Here is a 26,558-nt window from a genome sequence, read left to right on the forward strand (position 1 = left end):
TGCTCCCCGGAGTCACTTCACGGAGATCTTCAGACCTGTCTCCCCCTTGCGCCGGGAGGCGCGGCCCCGCACGGCCCCGCTGCGGGCTCCCCTCGGGCAGCGCCGGGCCCGCGGGGGGCGGTGGCGACACTGGGCGCCCCCCCCGCCGCCGTCGGGGGAGGCACCTGCGGGAGCACCGGAGCCCTCGGGGGGCGGCGAGGCCTCTCGGTTGCAGGCGGGCGGGGGCCGGGCGGCGGGGCGCGGCGGGCGGCCCTGACCCTCGGGCATCTCCCGGCGCCGGGGCGGAGGGACGCGGGGCAGGGGCTGCGCTCACGGTCGCCGGGGCGGAGGCGCCTCCCGCCGCCCTTGGGCGCTCGCTCCGGGCGGCCGCCCGCTCCCCTCCCCAGCGAGGAGGAGCGCGGCTCCCGCCCCCACCGCCTGCGGAGCCGGGCAAGGCATGTGCGTGCGGGGTGGTGCCTTCCGGAGGCGCACCAAGCCCCGGGCTGGCTGCGCGGCTCGGCCGCCCGGCGCACCATGCCGCCGCCGCCGCCGCGGCTCCTCCTCTCCGCCTCCCGCGCGGGAGCGCGCTCCGCTCCACTCCCCGGCTGCCTCCTGCAGCAGCGGCGGCGGCGGCGGCGCTGAGGGAGTTGCGCGGGCTCTGCCCGATGTGGCAAGAAGCGATGATGATGAGGAGGAGACGCCGCTACCTGCTGGAGCGGGCAGAGCAGGCGGGCGGCGGCGGCTGCGGGGCGAGCGGCGAGCAGTCCCGCTCCCGGGACTGGCTCTACGAGTCCTACTACTGCATGAGCCAGCAGCACCCGCTCATCGTCTTCCTGCTCCTCATCGTGATGGGCGCCTGCCTGGCCTTGCTCGCCGTCTTCTTCGCCTCCGGGCTGGTAAGAGACGCTCTCCCGGTCCGGGACCCGCGCCGCCCGGCGTCCCCGCCGCCCCCGCCCGGCTGCCGTCGCCGCACCGGGCGCCCTCCGCCGAGCGGGGCCGGGCGGGGCGGGCCGGGCCGGGCCGGGCGAGCGCCGGTGCTGCCGCTCCTGCGGAGGAAAGTTGGCGGCGGGCGGCGGCGGGGTGGCGGCGGGCGGCGGCGGCGGGGCGCGGGGACCCCCCGCCCGAAGTTTGCAGCCCGACGTTTTGAGGCGGCGCTGGAACAGCGGCAGCGCGGCTGATGGAGCAGAAACTGAGTCAACAAGCGCATCGAGTTTAATTCACTTAATTCGTTGGCGCTGCTCCCTTCCAACTGGCAGCGCAGCCGTGTCGGCCCCGCTAGTGGCAGGGTTTACATCGCCGCACACGAATGCAGTCCGCACCGGTATCTGAAGTAACATTTTCATGGCAGGGGAGCAGGAGCCGTTCCGTCCTTGCCCGTCGTGTCCGCCCCCCCCCCCCCCCCCCCCCCCCCCGCCCTGTGTGTCCCCCCGTCCCCGCAATACCGTTTTCTAGTGTTTGACCCATTTTCTCCAGGAAGCCCTCGGGGCAGCGCTGCCCGCGGCTCTGGGGGCGGTGAAGCCCGGTGGGTCGGACGCCCCTGCTGCGTGCCCGGTGCGGGGCTGCCAGCCCTTGGGAGGCACAGGGCGTCGCAGCGGCAGGTGACAGCCGCTATCAGTTTATCTCGCCCAGAAAGCTGTGGCGTTTTGCCCTTGCCTTGAACGCAAAGGAAAAGCTGCAGAGGGCAGTAAAATTCTTGCTCCTTTCAGAGTTTTCCTGCTGTTAATGATTAGAGACAGGCTGTTTGCATTACTGTGTACTTCTGAAGTAATGAACGGGGATTTGAGGGGTCTCAGGCTGTTGTTCGCGTGTGTTTTTTTAATCTTCTAATGGTCTTCTGGAAGGCTTAATGTTTATTGAATAGAGCTGGGGATCTCTAAGAGCAAGGATGGGTAGGTTAGTATAATCTAACGGATTTCACTTCCAGAGGCAGTGCACTGAACAGGGCTTAAACAGATGGAGAATCCTGCTTTCTTGCTTGTTATGACCAAACTTTTGTCTTAAAAGCTGCAGGAAATGCTTGCAGGATTAGCTAAACATAGAGTTAATCGGCGGTTTATTTCCTTTTGGTATTTGTATTTTGAGCTATTTGTTTGAAATGCCATTCCTACTAAATACAGAACAGTTGTAAAAGAGCTGATGTGAGGCCAGTAATGGCCTCATAATTCAGTTGTTTAATGCTTAAATGTTTCCGTTTTGGAGCTCTGTGTACAAAATACAGGTTCGACACCTTATCTCATTCTGGTGTGTTGACTTGGGTGCTTGTCCATCAGGGCTGAAGGGGCCAGTGATGGAACTGGAAGTCCATCAGATGCTGAAGCTGAGACATAGTTATGTGCGGAGACGTACACAATACTCGCCTACAGTCAAGGTGGCAGAACTTGGGTTTGACAGTGTTTAGCACTACATTTCATACCTTTTGGTCATGGTACTAGTGACAGCCTGTTTACAAGTAGCACATACTTATTTTCGTATGTTTCTTTGAGGTAAATAATTCTGTATTACCTCATTATTCTTGAGATAAATCCTTCACGGTAACAACAGTGGCATAACACTGGGCCCAGATTGAAGGACTGCTGAAAGTTACGGAAACAAAATTGAGTTGGCTGAGTCTTGCCAGGCGTTACTACTTCAGAAAGAGTGAATTTTATAGTTCAGTCTGGAATTCCAGACATACCGGAAAAGGAAAGAAAATGCTTTTAAAACCTTTTTCCTGAGCCTTTATCTTCTTGTGGCTAACAACTGGATGGGTGAGTGGAGAGAGAGGTGGGGTTCATCCTTAAAGTTTCCAGTTGACGGATGAAAGTAATTTCAGGCAGAGAGAAAGCTTGCCTGTATGGACTTCCAGCCACAGGATGTTGGACAAAATCCTTTGGAGCCCTGCCCGGCGTTTCACCTAAAAGCGTTTTATTATACTCAGCTCTGGTTGCGTTTGTGATTAAAATGTTCCTGAAGGTTTAGATCTGTTTCTCCTGCATCTGAATAAAGAATACTCTTTTTATATAGCTGCGGAATCTTAGTCTTTTTCTTTGGTGTATGTCTGATGATATAAAAGGGGCATGGAGTTAGGAGTGACTGAGCCACGAGAGACAATATTAACATCCTTGTCTTTATTTTGCAGATCTGATACGTATATGATTGTTTTGACAAAAGATTTAATTTTTTAGAGGAGGTGCAATGGAAGTGAAATGGGATAGTTCTGTGTAGGTCTGTGCTGTGTGTTTGAAGTTAAAGGAAATCTTTCTTAACAGTTGTTTCCTTTAGTTTTTGTACAAAGCAGTTAAGATTTTACTGAAATTACTTAACCCCGTTGTGGAAACAAAACTCCAAAATGACTCGCTGTAACTCTCGATTCATCTTTCTTGCTTGTACTTCAAAGAACAGCTTAAAACGTGGAATGTGGGACTGAACATTGTTAAGAAAAGATGGATATTAGTGAAGCATGAGCCGTTTTTATGTTCTAGGCTTTCTTAAAAAAATCCCTGAAACCAATGGAAGTTTTTCCTTCTATTTTAATGTTTTATTTGGTTGTAAAAATATATCACACTGATGTCTGAGTTTTGGATTTTTTTGTTGTTGTTGGAGTTTTTCTTTTTTCTTTTTTTTTTTTGTGGGGTCTTTTTTGGCAATATATTCTTAACTGTTTCCAAACACAGCCACATAGGGATGTATTCCACTTACTCAGCTATCTCAACCTGTCAGAATACAAGCAGTAGCCTTCCTGATTTCAGATGAAAAATTTATAAAAGCTGTTGCAAAATTACAGTAAACAAGATTACTTACAAAGTATGTCTGGAAATCTGATTACTTTTCTTTCAGACAATGTTCTGCTGTTGTTACTGAGAGAGGTTTATTGGGAGATTTTGGGTTTGTTTGTTTCAGAAAACCATTGTGATTTTGACTTTTGAAATTAAGCACTCTACCTCCTCAAACCTCAGATATAAGACTCCCAGAGTCTGCTTGAAAGATGACCGTTCACAGCTTGGAGTTTTAAATAATGTAGTGATAGTATCAACCTTTGAATTTACTGTGTCAGAGTACCCTCTGTATTTCTCTGTACCTAGCGTGAACTGAAATCTGGCAAAATGAGATCAGTCATCCATGTTTAGCTGCTGCTTTAATCGATAGAGAGTAAATTATTTTCCAAACCTGTGAAAACCTTCCAGTGCTTATAAATGCCAGAGGTCAGCTTCATTTTCTGTCTGGTTATTGACTTGTTCTTTCAATATAATATGTAGGACCAACTCCCTTTTCAGTACTAAAAACTTATGACCGTTTTTAGTGGTATCTAGAACAGTTTTATATCTGGCCAGAGCATATCTATTATAACTGCAATTTGTAGGAGAAAAAAATGCCATTTTAAAATTCATAATGTAAAAGGTGAGTGTATCTGAAATACCTGCAGTTGTGTACATGATTAAACAAAACTGACTCAAAACAGTAATAATAACCCAATTGTACAATTTATTGGAAGGCCATTAGCTTTCCTTTATCCATGTATTTTCTAGACATAAAGAGTGCCCAGTCCATAGAGAGAGGTGTCAATAAAAATCTACAGTTCAGGGATATCAGAATCTTGTAGCACTTGTGGCATAAGTGGGATAAGACCTAAGCCTGTCAAGATCTTCTGTCTGTCCCTTTTCCCAAAACACAAGCTCCACCCATCTGCTGCAAGATAGACATGTGTTTTCTTTTAGACTGGCCTGTACCCCTTGCTCAAAGACTGCAAGCCTGCTATGCTGTGTTTACCTTTAACACTAGTCTGCAGCCCTCATCTGTCTCCCAAATCCTTGCTGCTATGTGTGACCTTGTAAAGCTCTTAAGATGTGGTTGTTGATGCGTTGATGTTGATGTGGAGCTGCAAGCTTCTTGATATCATTGGCCAAGTGGAGCATCTGTTGAGTGAAAAGTGCTTCTACAGCATGGCATTGTGATGCCTTCCCACTTCTAAAAATCTGAGATGGCTTTGATCTAGCAGCTCTAATGACTGTCTGTGGAGCAGAAGTATTACTTATCCCCCTCAACCACTGCTTTGAAGTTCCTGAAAAGTTTATGGTCATGCTGGTAGGCTCACTTATGATGCCTGAACCTTTTTACTGATTCATAAATTGCAGAAACTAAAGGTTGGCTGCACACCTACATCACTGACATGCCCAAATATCTTCTGTAGCAAAAGTGGGAGTAGACAATCATTCTTAAAGGGGGAATATAATTAACTAGGGAGGTATACCTGCAACATGGCAGACGTACGTTCTGCAGAAACTGGTTTTCTGGCAGCAGATTGACTGAATTTACCTTTAGCTGATCCTGCATGGAAGCAGAGTAGCTGCCTCATTCTGAAGAAGTACATGGAAACTTTTTAGCTGCTAACCTGGCTGGCAGGGAGCTTTCTCTGTGCAAAGAGAAGAGGGTCGGAAGAGTCCTGTAAACCTCCTGGGGCTTGAACTGGGGTATGCCAGGTTCTTTGAGCCCTTGGTTGGGATGACAGCAAATCCTCCCGCTCTCTAATTGGTCATACTCTGTCTAAAATAAATCCTTGCTGCTTCTGGTAAAAACTGGACATCAGTTGAAACCTTCTAGATTTCCATAATCAGAATCTCATCCTGAAATGGAGGGAGGAAAGTCTCCAAGTCCATGTGAAAAAATAGCTTTGGAAGACATGTTTCATCATTCTCATCACAGTGTCTCAAGGGATTGTGTGTCTGCATAAAGGCCTCTGCTGTGTGTCTCTGGTAATGTTTTCATCAGTTCTCTGGATCTGAAAAATTCATCCATCCACACCAAAAGGTCACCATGCTGACACTGTGGTGATGTTCTATCCCTGTTCGTGAGGTGCTCTGTTACAACCTAACCACACAGAATAACGCAGCCACTTCGTAAGTTCCCAGCCGTATTGTGAGTTTACATGTGCTCTCAGTTTTAGGAAATCCTTTGAAATCAGCCCTGTGTAATATGAAGCTTTTTTGGTTCAAAAGCACTGTCTTCCCAACATCTAAGAATACCCAGGGTCTGAAAGCATTCCTTGGAATCCTTGCAGACTGAAAGGAAGCCAAAGGAACTGCTATGCTGTTTTCAAACTCTAGCATATCCATTCCACCAAAAATAAAGCTAAGTCACAGTAAAGGTAATGAAGTAGAAAAATCCTCACTAATTGAAGGACAAGCAGAGACAGGGTTGTTTACATGCTTGATGCTGGGGTTGTTGTGCCCAGGAGGTATCCTACCTCTTCTTAAACACATTCTGCCAGATTATTGCTACTACCAAGATGAGGAAGAATGCAAACGAAACATTAGTGTGTTTATAATGCCTTTTCTTTCTATAATTCCAGCTATAATTGAGCATACAGCTCTGCTTTCAAGCCCCCTATAAAAGTGTTCCATGAGGAAATCCTATGTTTCTAATTTTTTTTCTTGCCTCTAGGCACCATATTACAATATATTCTTCCAGCTATAGTTTCTGGCTATTTGATACAGCCTTAGGATACTGCTGTCCCTGCCAAATGTTCCTTCCAGTAGTATCTTTGGTTGTCTGAGCATGACTTTTATAGCCCATATTACCTCTTTAGTCAGAACTGTAAAGGTTGCCACATCCTCCTGTCTGAAGCAAGAATTGCCTAGTTTTGTGTCTGTTTTCATTCCTTGGTACGACGTCAGTTTGGGCCATTTTTTTGTCTCATTTGCTAATGACACTCCCAGTATATCTGTGGTTACTTTTAATGCTGCTAAGAGCTTGTCTCATTTGCCAGTGCCTAACAAGCCTAGAAACAGAAAACTATCCCCAACCTCACTTTGCATACCTCTGTTTCATCCTTCGTATTGAATAACTCAAACACTGAATAAGAGCTGGATAAAACCATAGGTATAGCTATGTTGGAAAAATACTTAGCCTTTAACTGTAATCTTACCCTGGCAATGAAAAGCTTAATTAATGTCACAGATTGTGACTCAAAATGGTGGATCCACAACTCCGCATCATTACTGCAGCTGACAAAAATGAAAAATAATGTCCTGACTAGAGCTGTTGTTTACTGAGGTGCAGTGGCAGTAAGACAGATGATGGATTGGGCTACGATTGTCTGCTGTCTTTATCAGCATCAAACCAGGTATGTGGATTCACAAATCATGTATTGCAACTTCATCGTGGATCTGCCATGGCCCTGTAAATACCTCTCCGCTTATCTTCCTTAAATATTTTAAAATTGGTTTCAAGTTCCATGTTGTGGACAAAGATACCTGACCCATTTGTGAGGATCTTAAAAACTCCTGTAAAAATGGTGAATAGGTTTCTTTGGTTGAGCCTTCAAGATGTCTCCTAGGTTAAGGACATTAACCGGAGTTCACAGGCCCTATTTTTATCCTGTGAATAAGAAAACTTCCCTTTGTTGCAATGGTAGTAGTCACTGGAATCTTCCAGACTGCACCATGCATCACTCCAAGCTGATAGCAGCATGGACATTTAAAACAGAAGTGATCTGCAAATCTCTTGAGCCACGGGGTGTGTCAGTGTCATGGGAACAAAGTGCAGCCGAACACCTGTAGTGTTTCATCCTCTGCCTACACCCCCGTCACACCAAGCTGTGGTCCCGAACAAGCTAAGTGTTGCCACAGTGGCTTCTTCGTATTTCAGGAAGAACTGAATCAGCGCAAACTTTAATGATACATGATGATGGGAAGATGGCAACAGATTAAACATCTGGTTTGGGGATCCAAATCCCAAAACAAGTGAATTAGCAAAAAAGAACAGCTCCACACATTTTCTTCTCCAGACCTCCAGACTTTTTGTTTTTATATCTTGAATAAGCAACCTCTGGACACTGAACCTTATTCAGGTGACACTGAAAATTCAGGTGACAATCACACCATCTGTGCAGAGGGGTGTGAGGTTGTCTCTACACTTATCCTCCTGGTTGTGTGTTTCTCTAACCTGTCTAGAAACATTTTCTTTATCTCTTGTCTGTAAATAGAACTCCTGTTTTTAGTGTGTCTTACGTGATGTAGAAGTCCCTTTCTGTACCTGGAGAGAACCTGTTCCAGGCTTGTGTCTGGGGGAAGCAGAGGAAGCAGCACCCATCACCACTGACCTCTCAGCCTTGCCCTCAGGTCTGTTGTCTGAGCATCCACTTCTTCCTCTGTCCGTGGTTCTAGATTTGGTTTCTCTAACCGGGAAGCTGAGCTCCAGAGTGCAGCTGCAGTGACTTCTGGTTGTATGCTCAGAGTGTGCTCCAGAGGGCAGCTGGGGTAAGATGTGCTGTGGCCTGGGTATGTTTCTCTTATAGCTTCAGATGCAACCAGTCTGGTGTTTGATCATTGGATAGTCTCGTGAGATCCCATGTGGACTGATGGCTTTTTAGAGCCACTCACTGGGGTTTGCAAAAGTAGTTAGAACTTGGTTTTTCCACCAACCTCCTCAGGCAGCTGAACTGTGTGCTGTGGGACCTCTTAAAGACCCTAAATGTTATGGCATACACAGTGGACCTGCCCACTGACTGAATAAGTGGATTGCTGTCCTTCCACTCCAGGTAAAAATTCCATCCCTGTCTCCAAGTTGCTAGTACTTTGGTCATCACTGCAGGAAAATCATAGGAAGACTAGATTCCCCCTGCTGCTTTTCCATCAAGGCTGAACTTAGACTGCAGACTCAGACACATTATTTCTCCTGCAACGTGTTTTAAGAAAACAGATGCTCTTTGAATTTGGCTCAGCACCTGCTTGCTGCTGCTCTTGCTCTTCTGGAATGATAGAATCATTTACATTGGAAAAGACCCTTAAGATCGTCAAGTCCAACTGTTAATCTAGGACTGCCAAGTCCACCACTAAACCATGTCCCTAAGCACCACATCTACAGTGACTCAACCACTTCCCTGGGCAGCCTGTTGCAATGCTTGATAACCCTTTTGGTGATTTTTTTTCCCCCTAATATCCAATCTAAACCTCCCCTGGTACTACTTGAGGACATTTCCTCTTGTTCTATCACTTGTTACTTGGGAAAAGAGGCCAACACCCACCTCGCTACAGCCTCCTTTCAGGTAGTTGTAGAGAGTGGTAAGGTGTCCCCTGAGTCTGCTTTTCTCCAGACTAAACATACCCAGTTCCCTCAGCTGTTCCTCCTAGGTGTCTTCTCTTGCTTTATATGCCCTGGCAGGTGGATGGATTAAATTTCTTTGATGCAGCCACTGTGGTGGTTCTTTCTAGTGGCACAGCGGTCTGAGCACAGTCTACTCCAGCCAAGACCTAGGAGGTGGTAGGTTGTCCAGGCCAGTAGCTGGTCCTGTAAGCCATGCTGGCACCCTGCCAGCTTGTGCCAGTAACTGGCCACAGTCTCTCACGTGGGCTTGTTTTCTGCCCCATTTCCAAACTCAACTGGTAGGTGGTGGGATTTTAGACACTTCTTCAAGTGATGTGATGTCTGTTTTGTACAATTTACCAGATTGTTTTTGATTTCTTGGGTTTTTATATTTTCTTACCTGTGCCTTATGCAATGGGGTAACAGTATACTGTTAAATAAGACCTCAGCTAATACTACATAGAGATGCCTGGGTTTGAAGAATCCCTTTTGCTCAATTTCCTGTGAATGTGTGTGAAGTTTTCCCTTTATAAAGCTGTTTGGCACAGTTATATATCAAGTGTAAGTTAACATGTTGGTTAGCTTATTTGAAATTTTACCATTCTAGAAGTTATACCCACTGCAGAATGTGGGACTGACCCTAGAGTCAAAAATGAAATAAAAAATGTCTTTGGTTGGAAGCTGGTTGAACTGAGAGACATATGAAAGTGTGGAAAGTGTCCTTAGGGGAGTAAACTTTAAGAACATTTTCTGTTGTAATATTAACTGTGTTTAGTAAGTAATTGCAAAACCTTAGGAAAAAACTTGAAAAGTAATTACACAATGACAGTAGTGACTTTTCAATATTAAAACTATTTTTCATGTTACCTTGTTATGCCGATATGTTAAATCTGTGGAATATTCTTTCAAAATGTGTTTTTAAAAGACCTGGGAGACATAGAAGCCTAAGCTTACTTTTTTCATCATTAAACAGACCTTTAAAACGATCACTGCTTCCTCATGTGCTGAAACTCATGTGCTCCCTGATTCAAGTCTTGTGATCTTTACTTGTATACAAGTTCCATCTTGACATTTTTTCTTAATTACAGACAAAATCTCAGATTATTATGTTGGAAATAAAGTGGTGGGGGAAAGCCACCTTTTAGCTTCACTTTAAAAGTGACAGCCAAAATATATAACTGTCACTATTAAATAGTTCAAAGAATTGAATGAGTACTTCAGTATTTCTGACTTCCATGGGTGTGTATGGGTACAAGGGAGGCCATAATTTCACTTTTAATATGTGTTACAGTGCAGTTAATCTGGAAAACATATCTCTGAGTCCTGTGAAGGAATGTATTATTCATAATGTTTAACTGATGGAGCTCTTTCAACACTGACATATTTTGAATATATTTAACTGCAAAGCATACATTTTTCATAAGTGTTTTACTCAATTTATTTTCATGTATCCACATTTTGGGATGTTGCGTGAATAGTAGTTGTATTTATTGGAGAGTTTCTTTAAGATTATTTTGGCAATAGGAGGAAAGATTTTGAGAACATCTGAACAACAAGCTAAACTAAGTTATTAAGCCACATTTTTTGAGAGGAACCCAGAACCAATATCTGAATAAAGAATAAAGCATGCAAGAATAATGTGTTGATCGCTACATTTACATTAAAAATAACCTAAATGCTATGAGTAGGTGCTCATTAGCTCTGAAGCCTAAAATAATTTGTTTCATCTAAGTATAAACTTTTGCTGTCTTTTCTGGATATTGTCTCAGCTCTCTTCTGAAGTGGACACTTGAGGCAGCAGAATGTGATTAAGTGTTATTGCTCTCTGGGACATGGTTTATCTTCTGTGGCTGCCAGCTAGAGTCATTGGGCAGGACCATTTTGTAAGCGCACCACCTGAGTGTTGTAGTAACTGAGCTGGACCATCTTGCTTTCCATAGGCTATTAAATGTCTTAAAGTAGAGCTGCTTCTGATAATTGCCATCCTGAAAGAAAATCGAGATGGTGCTGGATGACCGAAAGCAATGGTAGTCCTGCTCATGTTCCCTGACCCCCTGTGGGCCCTCTGAACCTCAGCTTATTAAATAAATGGTTGTACACGTTGACAGATTTTATATGACGTGTGGTTAACAAGATGAGAGGATACAAATCAATGGAAAATAAATCAAGAGAGAGAAAACTGCCAATATGACAAATGCGGATGTATAAAGAAATAGAAAAAGCTGCTCACTGTTCAGCTTGGGTGCATGGGGTTTGCACGGGGCATATTTATGTATATAAAATATACAAGCAGACACTTGCTCATTCTGCTAATTGTGTTTCTGGCAGGGATAGGTGTCTGTCCTCTATCGCATGGCATACGATATAGTAGGAATAATCACAGGCTCATGGGGTTCCCTTACTACACATTCGCATGCGGGTAGCTCAAGGGGAGGTTGTTCCCTGTTTGTCTGAAATGGACACTGCTTTTAAAAACCAAAAGAGCTGTATCAAAGGACAGTTGTGCTCACTCCATGCAGAGAAGAGAAACCTTAAACACGTGTTGCTCCTTCAGTGTATAGCCACTGTGTTGCAGCTTTGACCATCTTTGGAAACCTGTCTTTTCTGGTTCATTTGCATTGATTTGGAAGTGGTGATGGTGGAAGGATTGTTTTGGTTTAACCCCAGCTGACAATTAAGTCTCACACAGCCACTTGCTTTCTCTGCTTCCAGTGGGATGGGGGAGATGGAAGGGTAAAAGTGAGAAAATTCATGGGTTGATATAGAGACAGTTTAATAGGTAAAGCAAAAGCCGTGTGTGCAAGCAAAGCAAAAGAAGGAATTCATCCACCACTTCCCATGGGCGGGCAGGGGTTCAGCCATCCTCAGAACAGCAGAGCTCCAGCATGTGTAGCAGTTCCTTGGGAATGCCATCAGTCTGAACATCCTCCCCTTCCTTCTTTTTCCCCCAGCCTTATATGCCGAGCCCGGTGCCATATGTTACGGAATATCCCTTCGGTCAGTCGGGCTCAGCTTGTCCCAGCTGTGTCCCCTCCCAGCTTCCTGTGCCCTCCCAGCCTGCTCGCTGGTGGGGGGGTGAGGGGCAGAAAAGGCCTTGGCTCTGTGTGAGCACGGCTCAGCAGTAACAAAAACATCTCTGCATTATCAGCGGTGTTTTCATCACAAATCCAAAACAGCCCCCTGATAGCTACTGTGAAGAAAATTACCTCTATCCCAGCCAAAACCAGCACAAGGACCAGAATTGTTTACCATGTTTATCATATATTGAGGTCGTATCATGATGTTCTCTCATGTTTATTCTTTTCCTGTGTTCTGCATTTGGGTTGTTTTTTGACTGCTAGTGAGCACCAAAGTGATGTTTTCATGGCTCTAACTATGATAAACACCAAATATCTCAGTTTCTAAGTGTTACTAGTCAAACAGAACCTGTTGTCATGTGTATAGAATTAGGATTGATTTGTCCGAGCTGCCTCACTTCATACACATCTCCCCTGAAATTCATCTGCCATTTTCTTGCTCACTAGTGACTATTACGAGAACATTTTGTAATTCTTTGTAGTTGGCCCTCATCTTTGTCAGATTGCTGTTCACCCCTTTTCCCAATTTTTTTTAGGGATGTGCTGAACAACATATACCCTAGGATTCCTGAGGACTTTTGTGGGCACTGTGGGACCTTTGTTCATAAGCAGTTTTCTCAGGATAGATACCAGGCCTACCGATACTTCCCTTAGGCCTTGAGAGGGATCCCAGTAGAGACTGGCATCACACCACATTCCTGACTTTGGATACTGGGACACACTTGGGTGGAGGTTACGTGTTACTACAGTTTTAGCTCTTTCTCCTTGTAGTCCCATTGTCCCTTTCTGATGAACCCTATCTGCTTGTGGTGATTCTTTTTACATTTCGTGTTCCTGCTTTCCTCTGTAATGCCTTACACTGATACTTCAGTCTGAGACAGATATTCTGGTGTGTTCACCCTGTATAGAATATTCTGGAATGAGAACAACCCCATGCTGAGCACAGATACAACCTCCCCACACCTCCTTTCTGCTAGTCTGCTCCTCTCTAACTGTTCTGTTCAACACCTGCATCATCTGTTTGCTTAGAAGTCCTTTAGCAGGCTGCCAACTCCTGATTAAGTTTCAAAAATAATTTACTACTTGTTTTTATACTCTTAAAATGATTTCTCAGGCTCTTTTCTTGGCCTGCATTATTAAGTCTTTATATTAATCCTGATAAATTTTATGATCCTTTTTATTACCACCTTTAAGGTTTTATTTTTTGGAAGATAATTTTTAGAAGCTTTCCTGCTTGGCTGTTCAGGCATTCTGGTTGTGGTTTTGTCTTTCTCAAGTAATTTTGGGGAATTCATTAACTTCTGGCCTGTGCCTCTGAGTTTTATAGTGTCTTCAGGCCAGCTACAAAGATTTTGATCTGTAAGCTTCTAGCTCCCCCTTTCAATTTGAGTGCTTGGGTTTTGTTATTCATCTGTTTGCTTAACAAGCTTTGTCATTGTTATAAAGCAGCTCCTCAAGGGTAGTGGTTTATGGACCAGGTTCTTTCCACTTCTTGAGATCAGATTGAGTGTTTTCTCTTTCTTGGTATAGATGGGGTTTTGTTTGTTTATTTACTTGAGTGTTTGTTTATTTTTTCAGCTGTGCATGAGATACAGACAGTTGTCTCAGCTTCCATCTGCTCCTGTGATCCTTAGCCAGTCTAGCTGGGTGTCGCTGAAATATCCCTTGACCTGTTGTGTTTTCTTCTCTGACAGCCTTTCTTATCTCTGTGTTTTGTAGGATCTCTAAAAGTTTCCATCGTGGTTGGATGAGCAGTTCTCTAGGTCATTTATTTTGATAAACCTTTGCTGTTCAGTCTAGTTTTTTGGCTCATAGGGACTTCATGATATTTGTTGGTTCTCGTAGGTTGTTAATACAAGCCTTTCTTCAGTCCCTGCTGAAGCATGTGGCTTTCAGTCTTTTTTGCTTTTTCAGTATGCTGCTGGTGGTCTTTTTTCCACCAAGTTTTCAGTAAGACTATTGTGTAAATTATGTTCTAACAACAGGCATTTTACTTCTTCCATCTAGCTTCTTAGGCTTTTAGTGCTTATATAGAAGGGTGTATACTTTCACATGAGTGTTTTATTTCTCTTCAAAATTTTTAACAAGAGAGTCTGTCCTGGCTTTTTTTGTCATTTCCTTCTTGCCTGAGTTTATTCAACTTCTGTCCTTTCCTTTAGTTGAGAATTACAGGTCTTCATCATGTTACTGCTTCTCTTAAACCATGTACTATGTTTCTATAAGCTCTTCAGTTTCAGTGTTTTCCTATGACCTTTGAAGTGCCGGCAAACTCATTCTTTTCCAGTTAAGCTCAGCTGCCTTCTAGGGGCTCCCTCCCTGTTCTCAGAACTTCCCTGTTTGAATTCCCTTTTTAACACATATTCTTAGCTGCTTATTGGACCTTTGCTTGTCCACCTGTCTTGTTTTGGGAGCATTTCTGGGAATGCTACCATCGTTCTCTGCTTCTTCACTAGCAACCAGTATTTTGCCTCCAGAACTTTTCTTTTAACTATCCTTACATTACTGTTATTTGCACAGCAGCCGTGGCCTTTGACTCTTCCTCAGCACCTCCAAGGAGCCTTTCCAAACTCCCTCTATGAGGTCTGATGTTTTTGCATTAACCAGAGAAGCCTGTGATCTCAGGTATGTCAGACTTTGTGTTCCTGGTAATCATCGCTACAATACTGAGGCAGGCGAGGTTCACTCATAGCTATCTGGCAGACCTGGAAACATCTGGACACAATTCTTTTCTACTGAGTAAGTGGGAAGATGAGCAACATCTATATGTAGTTGGACTCACTAAAAATAATCCACTGTCAAAAAGTGCTTGGCACTGCAGTCAAGCACATGGGTGGTCAGAAGGGTGTTCACAACACTTACACGGCTGATTGCCACTGTGCTAACTATGACAGGCCCTATAAAGTCACAGAACAGTTCCTCTTGGTTTCAGCAGAATTATTGCACTGTTGCAAAATCCCTCATTTCTTATACGGGCAGGACTTTACAGCGCACATGGTTTGTGACTTTCAAATTTGATGAAAGGCTCCAGGTGACCAGAATGTCATCTGAAGGATTTGAGTGAATTCTTGCTATTCTAGTAATGTCCCCATGTACTAACAAATACAAAATGCTGTGAAATATGGCCATGAATGCCTAACTGCTGCTTGCTGGTTATATGTGACATCATGTAGCAGCTTGGCAGTTGTAGTAATGCCAGTCAGAATTACCTGATCCATGTGATGTGCAAATTGCCGGACTGATTGTGGATTATCAAGGAGTCAAATATCACTGTGTGCTAGCGGCAAGCATGGACTGCACATCAGACTCATTAACAGAGAGAACTGGATTTCTCAAGACAACAGACATCATGAAACAACTGGATTTGAGCCTGATGCTGTCATCATTGGTCTATTAAGCCAAACAGGGAACGCTGAATCAGGGGGAAAATCTCAGGCATGCAATTACATAGGGCTTTAGTAAAAAACAAAAGCTTCGTTGACACAAACTTCAGGACAGCTTGATTAAAAGGTACAGTTCAATTAATTTTCTGCTAGTGTCCTTGAACATGTTGCACAAAGCTCTATAAAAGATGGCAGGGGGTGGGGTTGGGGGTGGGTGGAAGGTGGCACATGAGAAAGCTTCTAACCAGGTGGCTAAGGAAGAAAAACAAGCACAAGCAAAGCTTTATGTTTTGAAAGATATATGGTGGGCGTGGTGGGCATGAAAGGCAGAGGAGTTTTTCTAGGTTGTGGATCTGGAAGATGCCACGTAGGCTTGGAAATAGCATCTGGGCTTAAAGACACTGCACCATTTCTGAAGTGAAGAGGTACTAATAGTGATGGAATGGATGGAAAAGAAATCTGAGAATGCAGGCCAAACCTTTTCAGTTGTTGTCCTAAATGATGAAGTCCTAGATGAAGCTGTACAGCTACTTGGCCAGGAGCAGAGCATGGCACCTCCTAATAAAATGAAGATTTTTCCAGCTGTCTAGCAGATGGCATGCAGTGCAGTCAGCTGTAAGCAAATTCACTAGAATATAAAACCATGGGGTAAGAGTCAGAAGTAGCCAGGAGACTTGTGCAGCTTTTTGGCTTTGTAGGGAACTATTTATTGAGGGGCTAGGGAATTGAAATGCTGTCCACTTTTACAAAGGGAAAGGTGATGATGGTATGTCTTCTGAAAATCCTTCTAATTCTCCCAAGGCCTGGAAAAGACTTTGCAGGAAAAGTTTTGCTACAGAGGTAACTAAACAGATTCTATCAGTCAGTCGGGTTAAAGGAAGATGCTGTCCTCTTTTGATAGAGAGATCAGTAAGGTAGTAATCCTTGAGCCCTGTAACATTCTTTTTTAACACAAAATTTTTGAGAATGGATGTGTGAAATTGTACATAGTTTTAATGTCTGAGGAACATTTTTATATTTACATTTAGAAAGTGTTTCATTGATCTCAGCAACAAGTGATTTTAGTAGGAATTTAATATAGTAAATGGTTCGAGTTCATTCAAAGTGTGTGATATTTCAGATCCCAACAGGAGTCCTCTGTATATAGACTGCTGTCAATTCCATTCATTCCAGTAGACACAAAGAATAAAGGAAAAAGTACCCAAAAAGTACTGAAAAAATGAGGGACCATGGAAAAGATTTTATGCTTAACCGGGTATTTTAAATGCTTGTTTGTTTATCTTTATAGAGTACTTTGTCAGGCTGTAAGGTTTTCTATAAAACAGTGAAGTGCTCTACAGTGATGTTGCTGTTTAAAATTAAACTGAGGGCATGGCATTAGCTGGGAAAGGAAAGAACAGGATGTAGAATGTTAGAAGGTGATTTTTGGAAAGGTGAATGAAAAGTGAGTCTTCAGATTTTAGTGGTGATAAAAAGATTGTCACACATTTATGAAGAATTTATGGTGGTTGGAAAATTTTTTAACAGTAGGCTTCTTAATTTCTCCAGTAATTAAAAGACAGCAAGATAGAAAACACTTAGGAAGACAGAGCTGTCAGGCAAGATCCATGTATTGCAGGCTTAGCCATTATGTTCCAAAGTGTCATGCTGATATTTTAATTCCATTACCTCTGGTGTATTTTGATTTCTGAGGCTAGCAACAAAGAAGGAAGGAATGTCTTTTGCGTTCACATCTCCACCACCCCCACCCCCACCCCCCGCCTCTTTGGGAGAGGCTAAGATAACAGAACATTTATCCTTCAGCATTTGTCTTTGCATCCATCGTCATCTTTTAGCCTGCTAAATACACCAATGATTGCAAATACTGATTAGAAAGCTTTACGTTTTACATGTCCTGCTCTCAAAGGTATAATTTTATAAACATGCAGTTCCTCTGAAGTAATAGGAAAATATTGTTATAAGAACTTTCCAGAATAAACCCCTGCCTTATGGCCTGCTTTTACTGACCTGACATTAATGTGCGTTTTACAGGCAGGATTGTGAAAAATCCACCTGTACAGAAATTAAGGATTTCTGGATAGGATTAAAATTGTAATAACAATTATTTTCTCTCTTTTTTTTTTTTTAATTGCCTAATGTGTATACTATTCTGTCTTTAAATTTCAATTTTACTTCAGAATTCACGCCATGCACAGTGTGATGCAAGGAGCTTGCGACATCAGAAGCGGGTTGTTCTGTACTCAGCACCTGAGGGGGGTGCCACCCCTCTGCAGTCAGCGAGGTTGCATTCAGCTGCCGGTGATGAGGAGCTGATACGTTGTGGTCTACTTTTTGGTTTTTATTTTTTCCCCTCTGCCTATGTTTAAACCAAAACAAAATGCAAAATTGTGCAGTAGGCAACTGGAGAAAAGGAGAAAATAGAAATAAAATTTTAGATTTAGTGATCAAAATGGCTTACAGAGGTGTTGAATTCAATGTACGCTTAAAAAAAGGTTGTTGACTGATTAGCTGTTAATTTGGAACAAACATTTTGATGTATTGATCCAATGATAGAATACATATCAAAATATGTATGAGTATACATACACTCTAAACTGAAATCTAAATGTTGTTGATTTGTTATGAAGCGATACTGTCCTAGAAAGCACAGTGCTTTTACTTTTTTTAGTGACATGGAGAAGTGCATGTGGATATTCTCGCTAGTATGTTTATAGCATGATCATTGCCACTGATATACCAATTTCCCATCATTTAAATCTGTTTTTTTCCTGAGCCTTGGCTTCCTCCAGGAGCTTGTGGGTTCCTTTGATGCTGTGACCTGGACTGTGTGACAAATGGTGCAAGGAACTTAATGTTGTCCTGTCACTGGTGAAGGGTTGAATTTCTCTGACCATGTAACAAGAGTTTTGCAATCCTACTTGGAAGTGCAGAAGTCAAAGGTTGAAATTAAATGCTTTTGGTGTTGTCTGGGCTCACATTGGTGCTGACATTACTAAATCGATTCACTGAAACAAATTGCAGGGATGGGAATGATAAAAAATGATGAAATTCAGAGACATAAATCTGTAGCTATTACTACTACCAGATAGGTTTTATATTTTGTCTCTTACTGTGCAAGATTGCACGTATCTTACTTCATGCAGCTCTGTTACCTCTGTGCCTAACTTTAAGCCCATAAATTTGTTTTCAGTATGACTACCTGAGTGCTTGAAAGCCTTAATGTGTGTATTTTAATATTTGGGAGATTAGTGTTTGCATTGCAAAGTTGGCACCATTGCTTACAGTTTCCTGACTCTTCTTTTGCTTATACCCTGACCATCGGTGCCACGATCATAATTGCTTACACGTGTGACTTCGTAAATGTAACAGGGAAGGAGGAACAAGCCGAGCTGAAAGATGAGCTGCCTTTTGCTGGGTAGAGCAGGGTTTGTGAGAGATAATCTGCAGTCTGCACCATCAGATGTGGACTTTCATCGTTGGTGTTCCCCGTGGTTTGAACCTGCTGGGGCGGTGGCTGCTCCTAGGCTAGAGACCATATGGCGGGGTCAGCAGGAGCAGAGCCTCGGCTGATGCACCCTGCCGAGGGGATCCGCAACTCTCCTCTCCTCTGCTGCTGAAATGCTGAGGGTATTGCATGAGGTTCGGTAGCGGGTTTGTGTGTGGGAGCGGTGGGAGGCTCCTGGTGCGGCAGGTGTGGTGGTGCTGGGTTTGCAGCAGCGGGGAGGGGGCAGAGCTGCCCCTGGCAGCTGGTGGGTGTTGCGGTGTGTGCGACACCTGTAGCCAGGGCTGCGAGGGGGCAAAGGAGTTTGGAGAGGGAGAGGAAGGAACCTTACAGCAAGGGTCTCGATGTAAATGTGGGGTTGTAAATGGTAGTAGATGGGGGGGCAGGGAGTATAAATGCTGACAGCATTTGTAAATTTACACATTTACATGTAAATTTTTAGTTTTGCTCAAATTGTAACGAGTCTTACACATGTAAGAAAGGAAAAAGGTCACATCAAAAAGCTCAAGTTGAAAACCCATCAATAAACAAGATTTATGAGGGCACTAAGAAAGTAACTACAAAACAAGGGGGAAAGCGATGTTATTTCTTTATGCTTAGATACCTTACACATCATCAGGTGGGCACTTGCACACCGTGCCCACAGTTTCACCAGCACTGAAGATGTATGCCGGGCTTCCCTGCGCCAAGCGGGTGGTTAGTGGAGGATTTTACGCTGTTGCAACAGCAGCATTTGGGGCTGGCTTTTGCAATCCTTGCTGCTACAAGTGAGGCTGTTCGAACTCCTAACAGCTGGGGGAACGACTGAAGAGCTTATGACCAGACTGATACAGTGCTGTTGTACTTCAACCAGAGATAACTTTTGTACACATATGGGAATATGAAATCAAATCTTTATTATTATTTTTTTAATGCATCCATCACTAGGTGATTTAAAGATATTAGTGTAGTAACTTCTATGTAATGACTGTAAATAAACTTAAATATTGTTTATTTTGAATCTCACTTCAAGTTATGTTTAGTCTTTCCTCTGGGTGCTGTTTGCGCATTTTGAAATAAGCAGTTGCTGGGAGGGAAAAATATATATACATATGTAATCTAGAGCCCTTCCAGATAAATACTTTAACTAGAAGCAAAATGGATAGTACCCGGGAAATACCATTGTCAAAAAGGCTTTTATAAAGTTATTGCCACATATTTGATTTGGGAGGCATTTGGACAGCTGCAGTCTTCAATAGAGATGCCTGAATTTTGTCTGCAAACCATACTAATCACAGAAATCTTTTGAATTCTGGAGCAGAAAGGCTGTTCCACTTTTGCAGATTGAATTTGCCTTTTAATTTGCTCAGTCCTGCGGGCCTGGTGCATTACTGTAGCATGATTTACAGTTTTCTCAATCTGCTTCAAATAATATATTTCTCAATTTAGTAAAAGAAATGCCATGTAGTAGTGTGGTTAAAAGTTTTTTACAAAGTTAATACTCTTACAGTGAAAGAAATCCTATTTTGATTGAACTCACTTTTGATATTCAGTCATGTCTTTCTAGGATCTCCATGTGCAATCAGTTCAGAGTACGTTATTGCTGTCTGACCTTGAAGTACATCAGTTTTTAACTTCCTTTTCATTTTCCTCTGTTTCCAGGAAATTGAAGACCACGTGGCATTTTTAATAACTGTTCCAACGGCCCTAGCAATTTTTTTTGCTATATTTATCCTTGTCTGCGTAGAACCTGTATTTAAGAAGCTGCTTCGTGTATTTTCCCTGGTGGTCTGGGTATGTCTTGTTGCCATGGGATATCTCTTTATGTGTTTTGGAGGAATCATCTGTCCCTGGGACCAGGTAAGACTGTCATTATTATTAATTTTACTTCCATTGGGAACATTTCAAAGAACCATTCTATGCAAAAACATTCACATTTATTTTTGTGGGACATGTCATAAAATGCTTTTGTGACTAAGTTTGCATGCTGAGAATCCTCGTATCAATTTTATAAATACCAGAGATGCACATACTTAGGATATGGAAATAATTGAAGGATTTCACTTTTATATTTTTAAGCTCCTTTGCATAATGAACATTTGATTCCAGTCACCAACTTCTTTGTGTAGTGAATATTTGATTCTAGTGACCAATTAACATAGCAGAAATGCTAGTTTTGTTCCAAGACCGCTGATGCTGTCTTCTTCAGCTTAAAATGTTTGAGCTGTCAGTGCAGTCTTTGTGTGGTCTTCAAGATGTTCTCTAGCAACATGTGAGAAAAAGGAACTGGTAGACTCCTTACATTTCTAGGGAAATGAATGAGCAGAGAGTCGGTGATGTACCCTTCACATTTTAAAAATTTTGTAATGAAGACAAAGCAACAATATAATTTCATCTTAATAGCAGCACTTTTGAAATATCAATAAATGATGTGCAATATCCGGTGCTGTGCCTGATTGATTCTCTGTGTTCTGCCGTATCATTTTCCTTTTCCCAAGTGTCTCCACATGGGAATAGTCCTGATACAATAATTGCAAAAACTCTTCAAAGGATGGAAAAAAGCTTCTAAATATATAAATATGCCTTCTGAAAATGTCATGCTGATTCCATGAGTTTAAGCTTTAAATGGTAGTACTGTATGCAGGGTGCGTTCTAGGTCTTTATGATAGACTTGAAACAAATAACAAATTCTTTGACTTGGTATTCAGATCTTGCAGAGACTTACGCAAATATTGAACTTTAGGTATGCAAGTAGTTTCTTTAAAATCTTTAATTCAAATTATTTGTATTACTGGTGTGTGTTGGTAATACTAGTTTTGGAGCTCTTGCCTTTGTGGGTGACTTCTGTATTTCCATTTTCTTGGAAGATTCAGGGATTAATTGTCTATGAAACCACCTTCCTGGTTATTTTTGTTTGGTTTCTTGTTTGTTTGTTTGTTTGTTTTAAAAGTATTTGAAACTAACAAACCAGGCCACACTTGCATGTAATAAAAAGCAAATCAGAACATGTAGTATTTTTCTCTAGATAACATATTTCAGCATGGGAGTCCCTGTATCTTCGTGGTGTCAAGTCTAGATAATTCACATGCTCTTACTTCTTTTGATTTCTTTTCATTGCCAGTTGTGGGATGTCATGCTAGATTATTTTGAGCTTTCAAGCTTAGATGCAAATATTTAATTAGCTGTATTATTTGCTCATTGCAAACTCTACTAAGTTTAATTTTGTTATTTGAAAGATAACAGTTTTTGAAAGCACGTGGCCTAAAAGAGATCTAGGAGGGATGGTGGTGACTTGGCCCCAGGGTTGTTTTTAGCCTGTGAAGACGGTTTGTCCTGCCTTGCTTTCTTCTTAGGGAAAATGTAGGCATTCCCACAGCATCCAAGGGATGTGGCTGGCTGTGTGAGGCAGGAAGGGCTGCAGAGCTTTGGGGAAAGGCATTGTCTTCCTGCAGGTTGCCAGGACACAAGTCCTCTGATACTTCTGTCTGCTCCTTGCTTTGCGTGCAAGTGTTGCTTGGAGAAGAGGATATTTGGGAGGGAGCTGCATTGATTGCTCTGCCAGCAGCTGCCTTGCCCAGGTCTGCGCAGGCTCCAGCCCAGAGCAGGCAGGGCTTTTCCAGAAAGCCTAGACCTGGCTGCAGGTATTTGGCTTAAGTCCACTGTGCAGGTATCCTCGGCATCTGGCGGGAGAGGGGCTGTGCTGGGGTGGTCCCTGGCCACTGCTGGGCGCTGGAGGTCATGTGGCTGCAGGCAGTGGGACCCTTTGCTTCCCCAAACCCATTTTTTCCCCCTCTGAATAGCAGTGCTATTTTGTTGATCACTTTTGTAGGTATACGTTGCCTAGTGTCAGTTAAGAGTAAACTAGGGAAATACAGGAATCTTTCTGGGAATTTGTCACCTTACACAATAGACTAATTGCAGGTTTGATGCTTTTGAATGTAGGTAAAAAAGCTGTGAGCAGTAAAACACAACCGTGTATTTCTGTGATGCTGGTGTTTTCACTGCTCTGCATCAGGAATATGTAGGTCAATAATCAGTGTTCTCTCTTACAACTATACGTGAAAGCAAATCTGAAAAATCCTTCCTCAGTGATCACTGACAGTTTCTTTGTTGAAGTTTTACATTTTGTGAATTTTAAAACGATTTTGCTTGGCTTATTAGGGTGCTTTTGTTATTCCTTTATGCCTTTTATGAAAGAAAAGAAACATGATGTAAAATTTAAATTAGTTCTGTTTCAAAGATGTCTTTGTCAACATAGCTAACTAGAAAATTATGAAAATAAAGGAAAGAGCCAGGTCATGCACTCTTACTTACTAAAGAAGTACTTTATTTTAGTTTTCTTCAAATTACAGCCTAACATCTGTTTTGGTCCAGCAGAGTTTAGAAATACTCTTTTCATCATATCTTTTGTGTCCTTTGAATCCTAAGCTTGTTAAGAACATGGTGTTTCTTAATTGTACTAGTAACCACTGAAAAATAAATTTTCTGCATACCATAGTTTATAGAAAGAATGTGTTACTCTCTCAGTTGGGCACAAGCCTTCTCCTTCTAAAAGGCAATCCCATATCCTTTAAATTTTGGCTTAATGATTTAAGTGTTCCTTTTGGCTGTTTGCAACTGCTAAATGCAGCTATCTCTGTTGTTTGACGGAACCTCAGGTGTGAACTTCTGCAGCTTTTGTTTACAATAAAAATATCACTTCAGAGAGACTATTTTGATTATGAACTCAATATATATTTGATGCAGAGCAGTTCCTCCTGAGCCTGCAGGCACATAGCTCAAATAACTTTCACGAACAATAGAGGGCTGGAAATGAAGTGGCTGGTCAGGGCCTTTTTTTTTTTTTTTTTTTTTCTTTTTTGTTAGAAACCTGTGGGCTGATGTGAAATAAGTGCAAATCATAATTGGTTTCAGCTATATTTTTGCTGTCCCTGCAGACTGCTTTTGTCTGCCTGCATTGCCTTGTCTCTTGTTTGGCTGCAGCTACAGCTTTGGAGAAAGCTATTATCAGGTAGGTGTCTGGCCACTGTTTGAAGGGGGAAGGCAGTGCGGCTGTGATGGTTACTTCGTCCCTTGGGCCAGTCTGCAAGCCCTGTGCTGGCTCCATAATTGCCTGCTGAGCCTTATCCAAAGGCTGTTACCGTCAGTGGGCTGTGTGGGCATCATCACTAACCCATCTACGAGGGAAGCCAGGATATTTGCACTATCAACCTTACTAACTTACCTATTAAGTTAGTCCATACTCTTTTACCCCTCTATATGGACAACAAAGAGCAAGTACATGGAGAGGGAGATGAAGGGTGCCTTAGTAAGGCAGTGGGTGGCTTTGAAAAAGATTAGGATAGTGATGGCAAATGTCTTTGGTAACTGACAAGCTTTTTTTAAAGAAGTGTGGCAACTCTCTTTCACTGGTGTCATCCCAAGTTTCTTTCAGTGCCAAGTGTGGCAGTGGGGCTCCTGGTTTTACCTGGTGTCCCAGGGAATTTGGGTGCTTGGATGGGACCTACACACGGGATGCTGTGCTACAGCCCAGGAGGGAGGCTGGGCTGTCTGGCAGGAGTCGCAGGGCACCTGGCCAGGGCTGGTAGGAAAGAAGCAGAGCGAGGGAAGTCACGAAGAGGCTCAGAGAGAGCGATTGCCTGTTGGCAGTTTTTTCCAACTCTGAGGCGTGAGCAATAATGTGTGGAGATGGTTTCAGTGCGAAGAGACCCAAGGGTGATGCTTAGAAATGTCTGTGCGGAAATCAGTGGATGGTGCATTTGGTGGAGGGCCAATAATGTGAGTCAGGCAAGCTGAGGAAGTAGTGCTGGTGGAAAAAGGTGATGTGTTGATTTTGTCGTGTTAGGACTCTTCCTTACTATAGGAAGGAGCACCTTTCCATACAAAATGTAAATCCAGTACCTATCTGTAGAGTTACATGCCAGGGAATGAATTTAAATTAGTTTCCTCTTGTTTCACTGACAGTGTAGTTATTGTACAACAGTCGCCTTTCCATGTCATCCTCTGACATGCCTAATACTTCCCCAGCCTTTTATACAGGGTGTATGTAAATATGTCATAGCACATTGATATCAATGGGTAAAAAGAGCTCTTAAAGCATACAGTGGATGATATAAAAAACCCGAGTAATTATACAGCATTATACTAGTCTAATTAATTCTATCATTGCTGGATTTTGGTATTCAATTCTACTTAATTATAAATACGTTTGCACAGCCCAGGCACCAGATGCGTTCCTCCTTATCTATATTCAGTTACAGTGCAGAAATTACTTCAAGCAGGATTTGGCACTTCTGGTTTCCGAAAAAAAATTATCCACAGAGCGATGTGTTTAGAATATACATTTGGCTGTTTTAGCCTAAATGCTACTTTTTGAGCTGAATCTAAAGCACTTTTTGTTGCTGGTTTTTTTTTTTTTTAATGTGTTGGTATGGAATGGTTCAGGTCAGGCCTTGGAGCAGCCCTGGTTTATGAAATGTGGGCAAAATTTTCTACATTAGTTTTTATAATTATCATTTTTTTAAATACTTAATTGGCACCTGAGGATATCAGTCTATTGTGTGCTGAGGGGTGATGGCCTGCACAGAGTTTCAGCGGTTGTGGTAATCAGCTCCTGTGTTAGGCAGTGGGGAGAGCCGATGGGTCCACAGAAAGGGAAGAATTTTCTTTGTACAGAATTACATGAGGTCTGATTTCTGCACCTTGCTTGGGACCTGCCTTATCTAAAGTCAGCCCTGCCATAAATTATTAATAATGTGTTGTGTGGTTAAGCAGTGCAAAAAACAGGAGTTAGAGGTTTGAGAAGGAGAGCAGGGCAGGTGTCAGTGGAGTCTGTGCAGCGCAGGAGAGCGAGGATGAGTTGCTGTCAGCTGTACTGCCAGCTCAGGATCTGGAGTGCGGGGGAGACCTGACATTTTTTCAAGTTCAAGATTAATCAGACTATCAGGAGTGAGTATCCCGAGTGAGGAACTAGATTTTGTAGGAGCACGGTTCAGTACCTTGTAGATGAATAGTCACCTGAAAAAAGACATGAGGAAAACTAGGAGCCTTGTATGAAAGGGGAAGATACTGCCCAGCAGATGATACTGTGCTTTAGGAGTAGGTGTGATAGAAAAGGAGGAAACCCACAATCCACAAGTGTAAGCCATATTTGTAGTTATATTTAAGGAGTAAGAAGAATAGACAATTTTTATCTTAATATTAATTTTTTTTATAGACATATGAAGTAACAGGCTTAATAGCAAGACATTTAAATGTTTTTATCAAGTCTGGTATGGTTGTAGCTGTATAGAATACAGGAAAAAGCTGAGCTATTAGAGACCTGCTAGTCATTAAGATCAGTAATATAGTAGATTAATATAGTAAAATCGTGTGCAGAGCCTTGGAACACCCTGTTAGCATAACTGATGTGCCACTGTTAACCTTTGGTGTGTCGTGATAGCTGTTCACGGAAAGAGAACTGATTTATTTTTTAAATAGGGAAAGCAGTTTTGTTGAAAAACAAAATATGATTTAGTGCCAAATGGAAGACTAGAAGCACTGCTAGAGGAGGTGAGCATTATTAAAACAACTGTACATATA

The 26,558-nt window shown here is 42.7% G+C and overlaps 1 protein-coding gene across 2 annotated transcripts in view; it reads left to right on the forward strand.

Annotated features, from left to right (window-relative positions):
- Positions 1–301: 301 nt before the first annotated feature.
- The window catches only part of ADCY2 (adenylate cyclase 2), a 225,060-nt gene continuing 198,803 nt past the window's right edge, over positions 302–26,558 (forward strand). Inside the window, exons 1-2 of one of the 2 annotated variants that reach the window (XM_055705834.1) lie at positions 302–875; positions 20,640–20,837. In XM_055705834.1, coding sequence (XP_055561809.1) covers positions 645–875; positions 20,640–20,837 — 429 coding nt within the window. In that variant the 5' untranslated portion in view covers positions 302–644. The remainder of the gene's footprint in view (positions 876–20,639; positions 20,838–26,558) is intronic. The other variant, XM_055705833.1, reaches the window with a different exon arrangement.

Source organism: Falco cherrug, chromosome 3, assembly GCF_023634085.1.
Source record: "Falco cherrug isolate bFalChe1 chromosome 3, bFalChe1.pri, whole genome shotgun sequence".
NCBI classification, from domain to species: Eukaryota; Metazoa; Chordata; class Aves; order Falconiformes; family Falconidae; genus Falco; species Falco cherrug.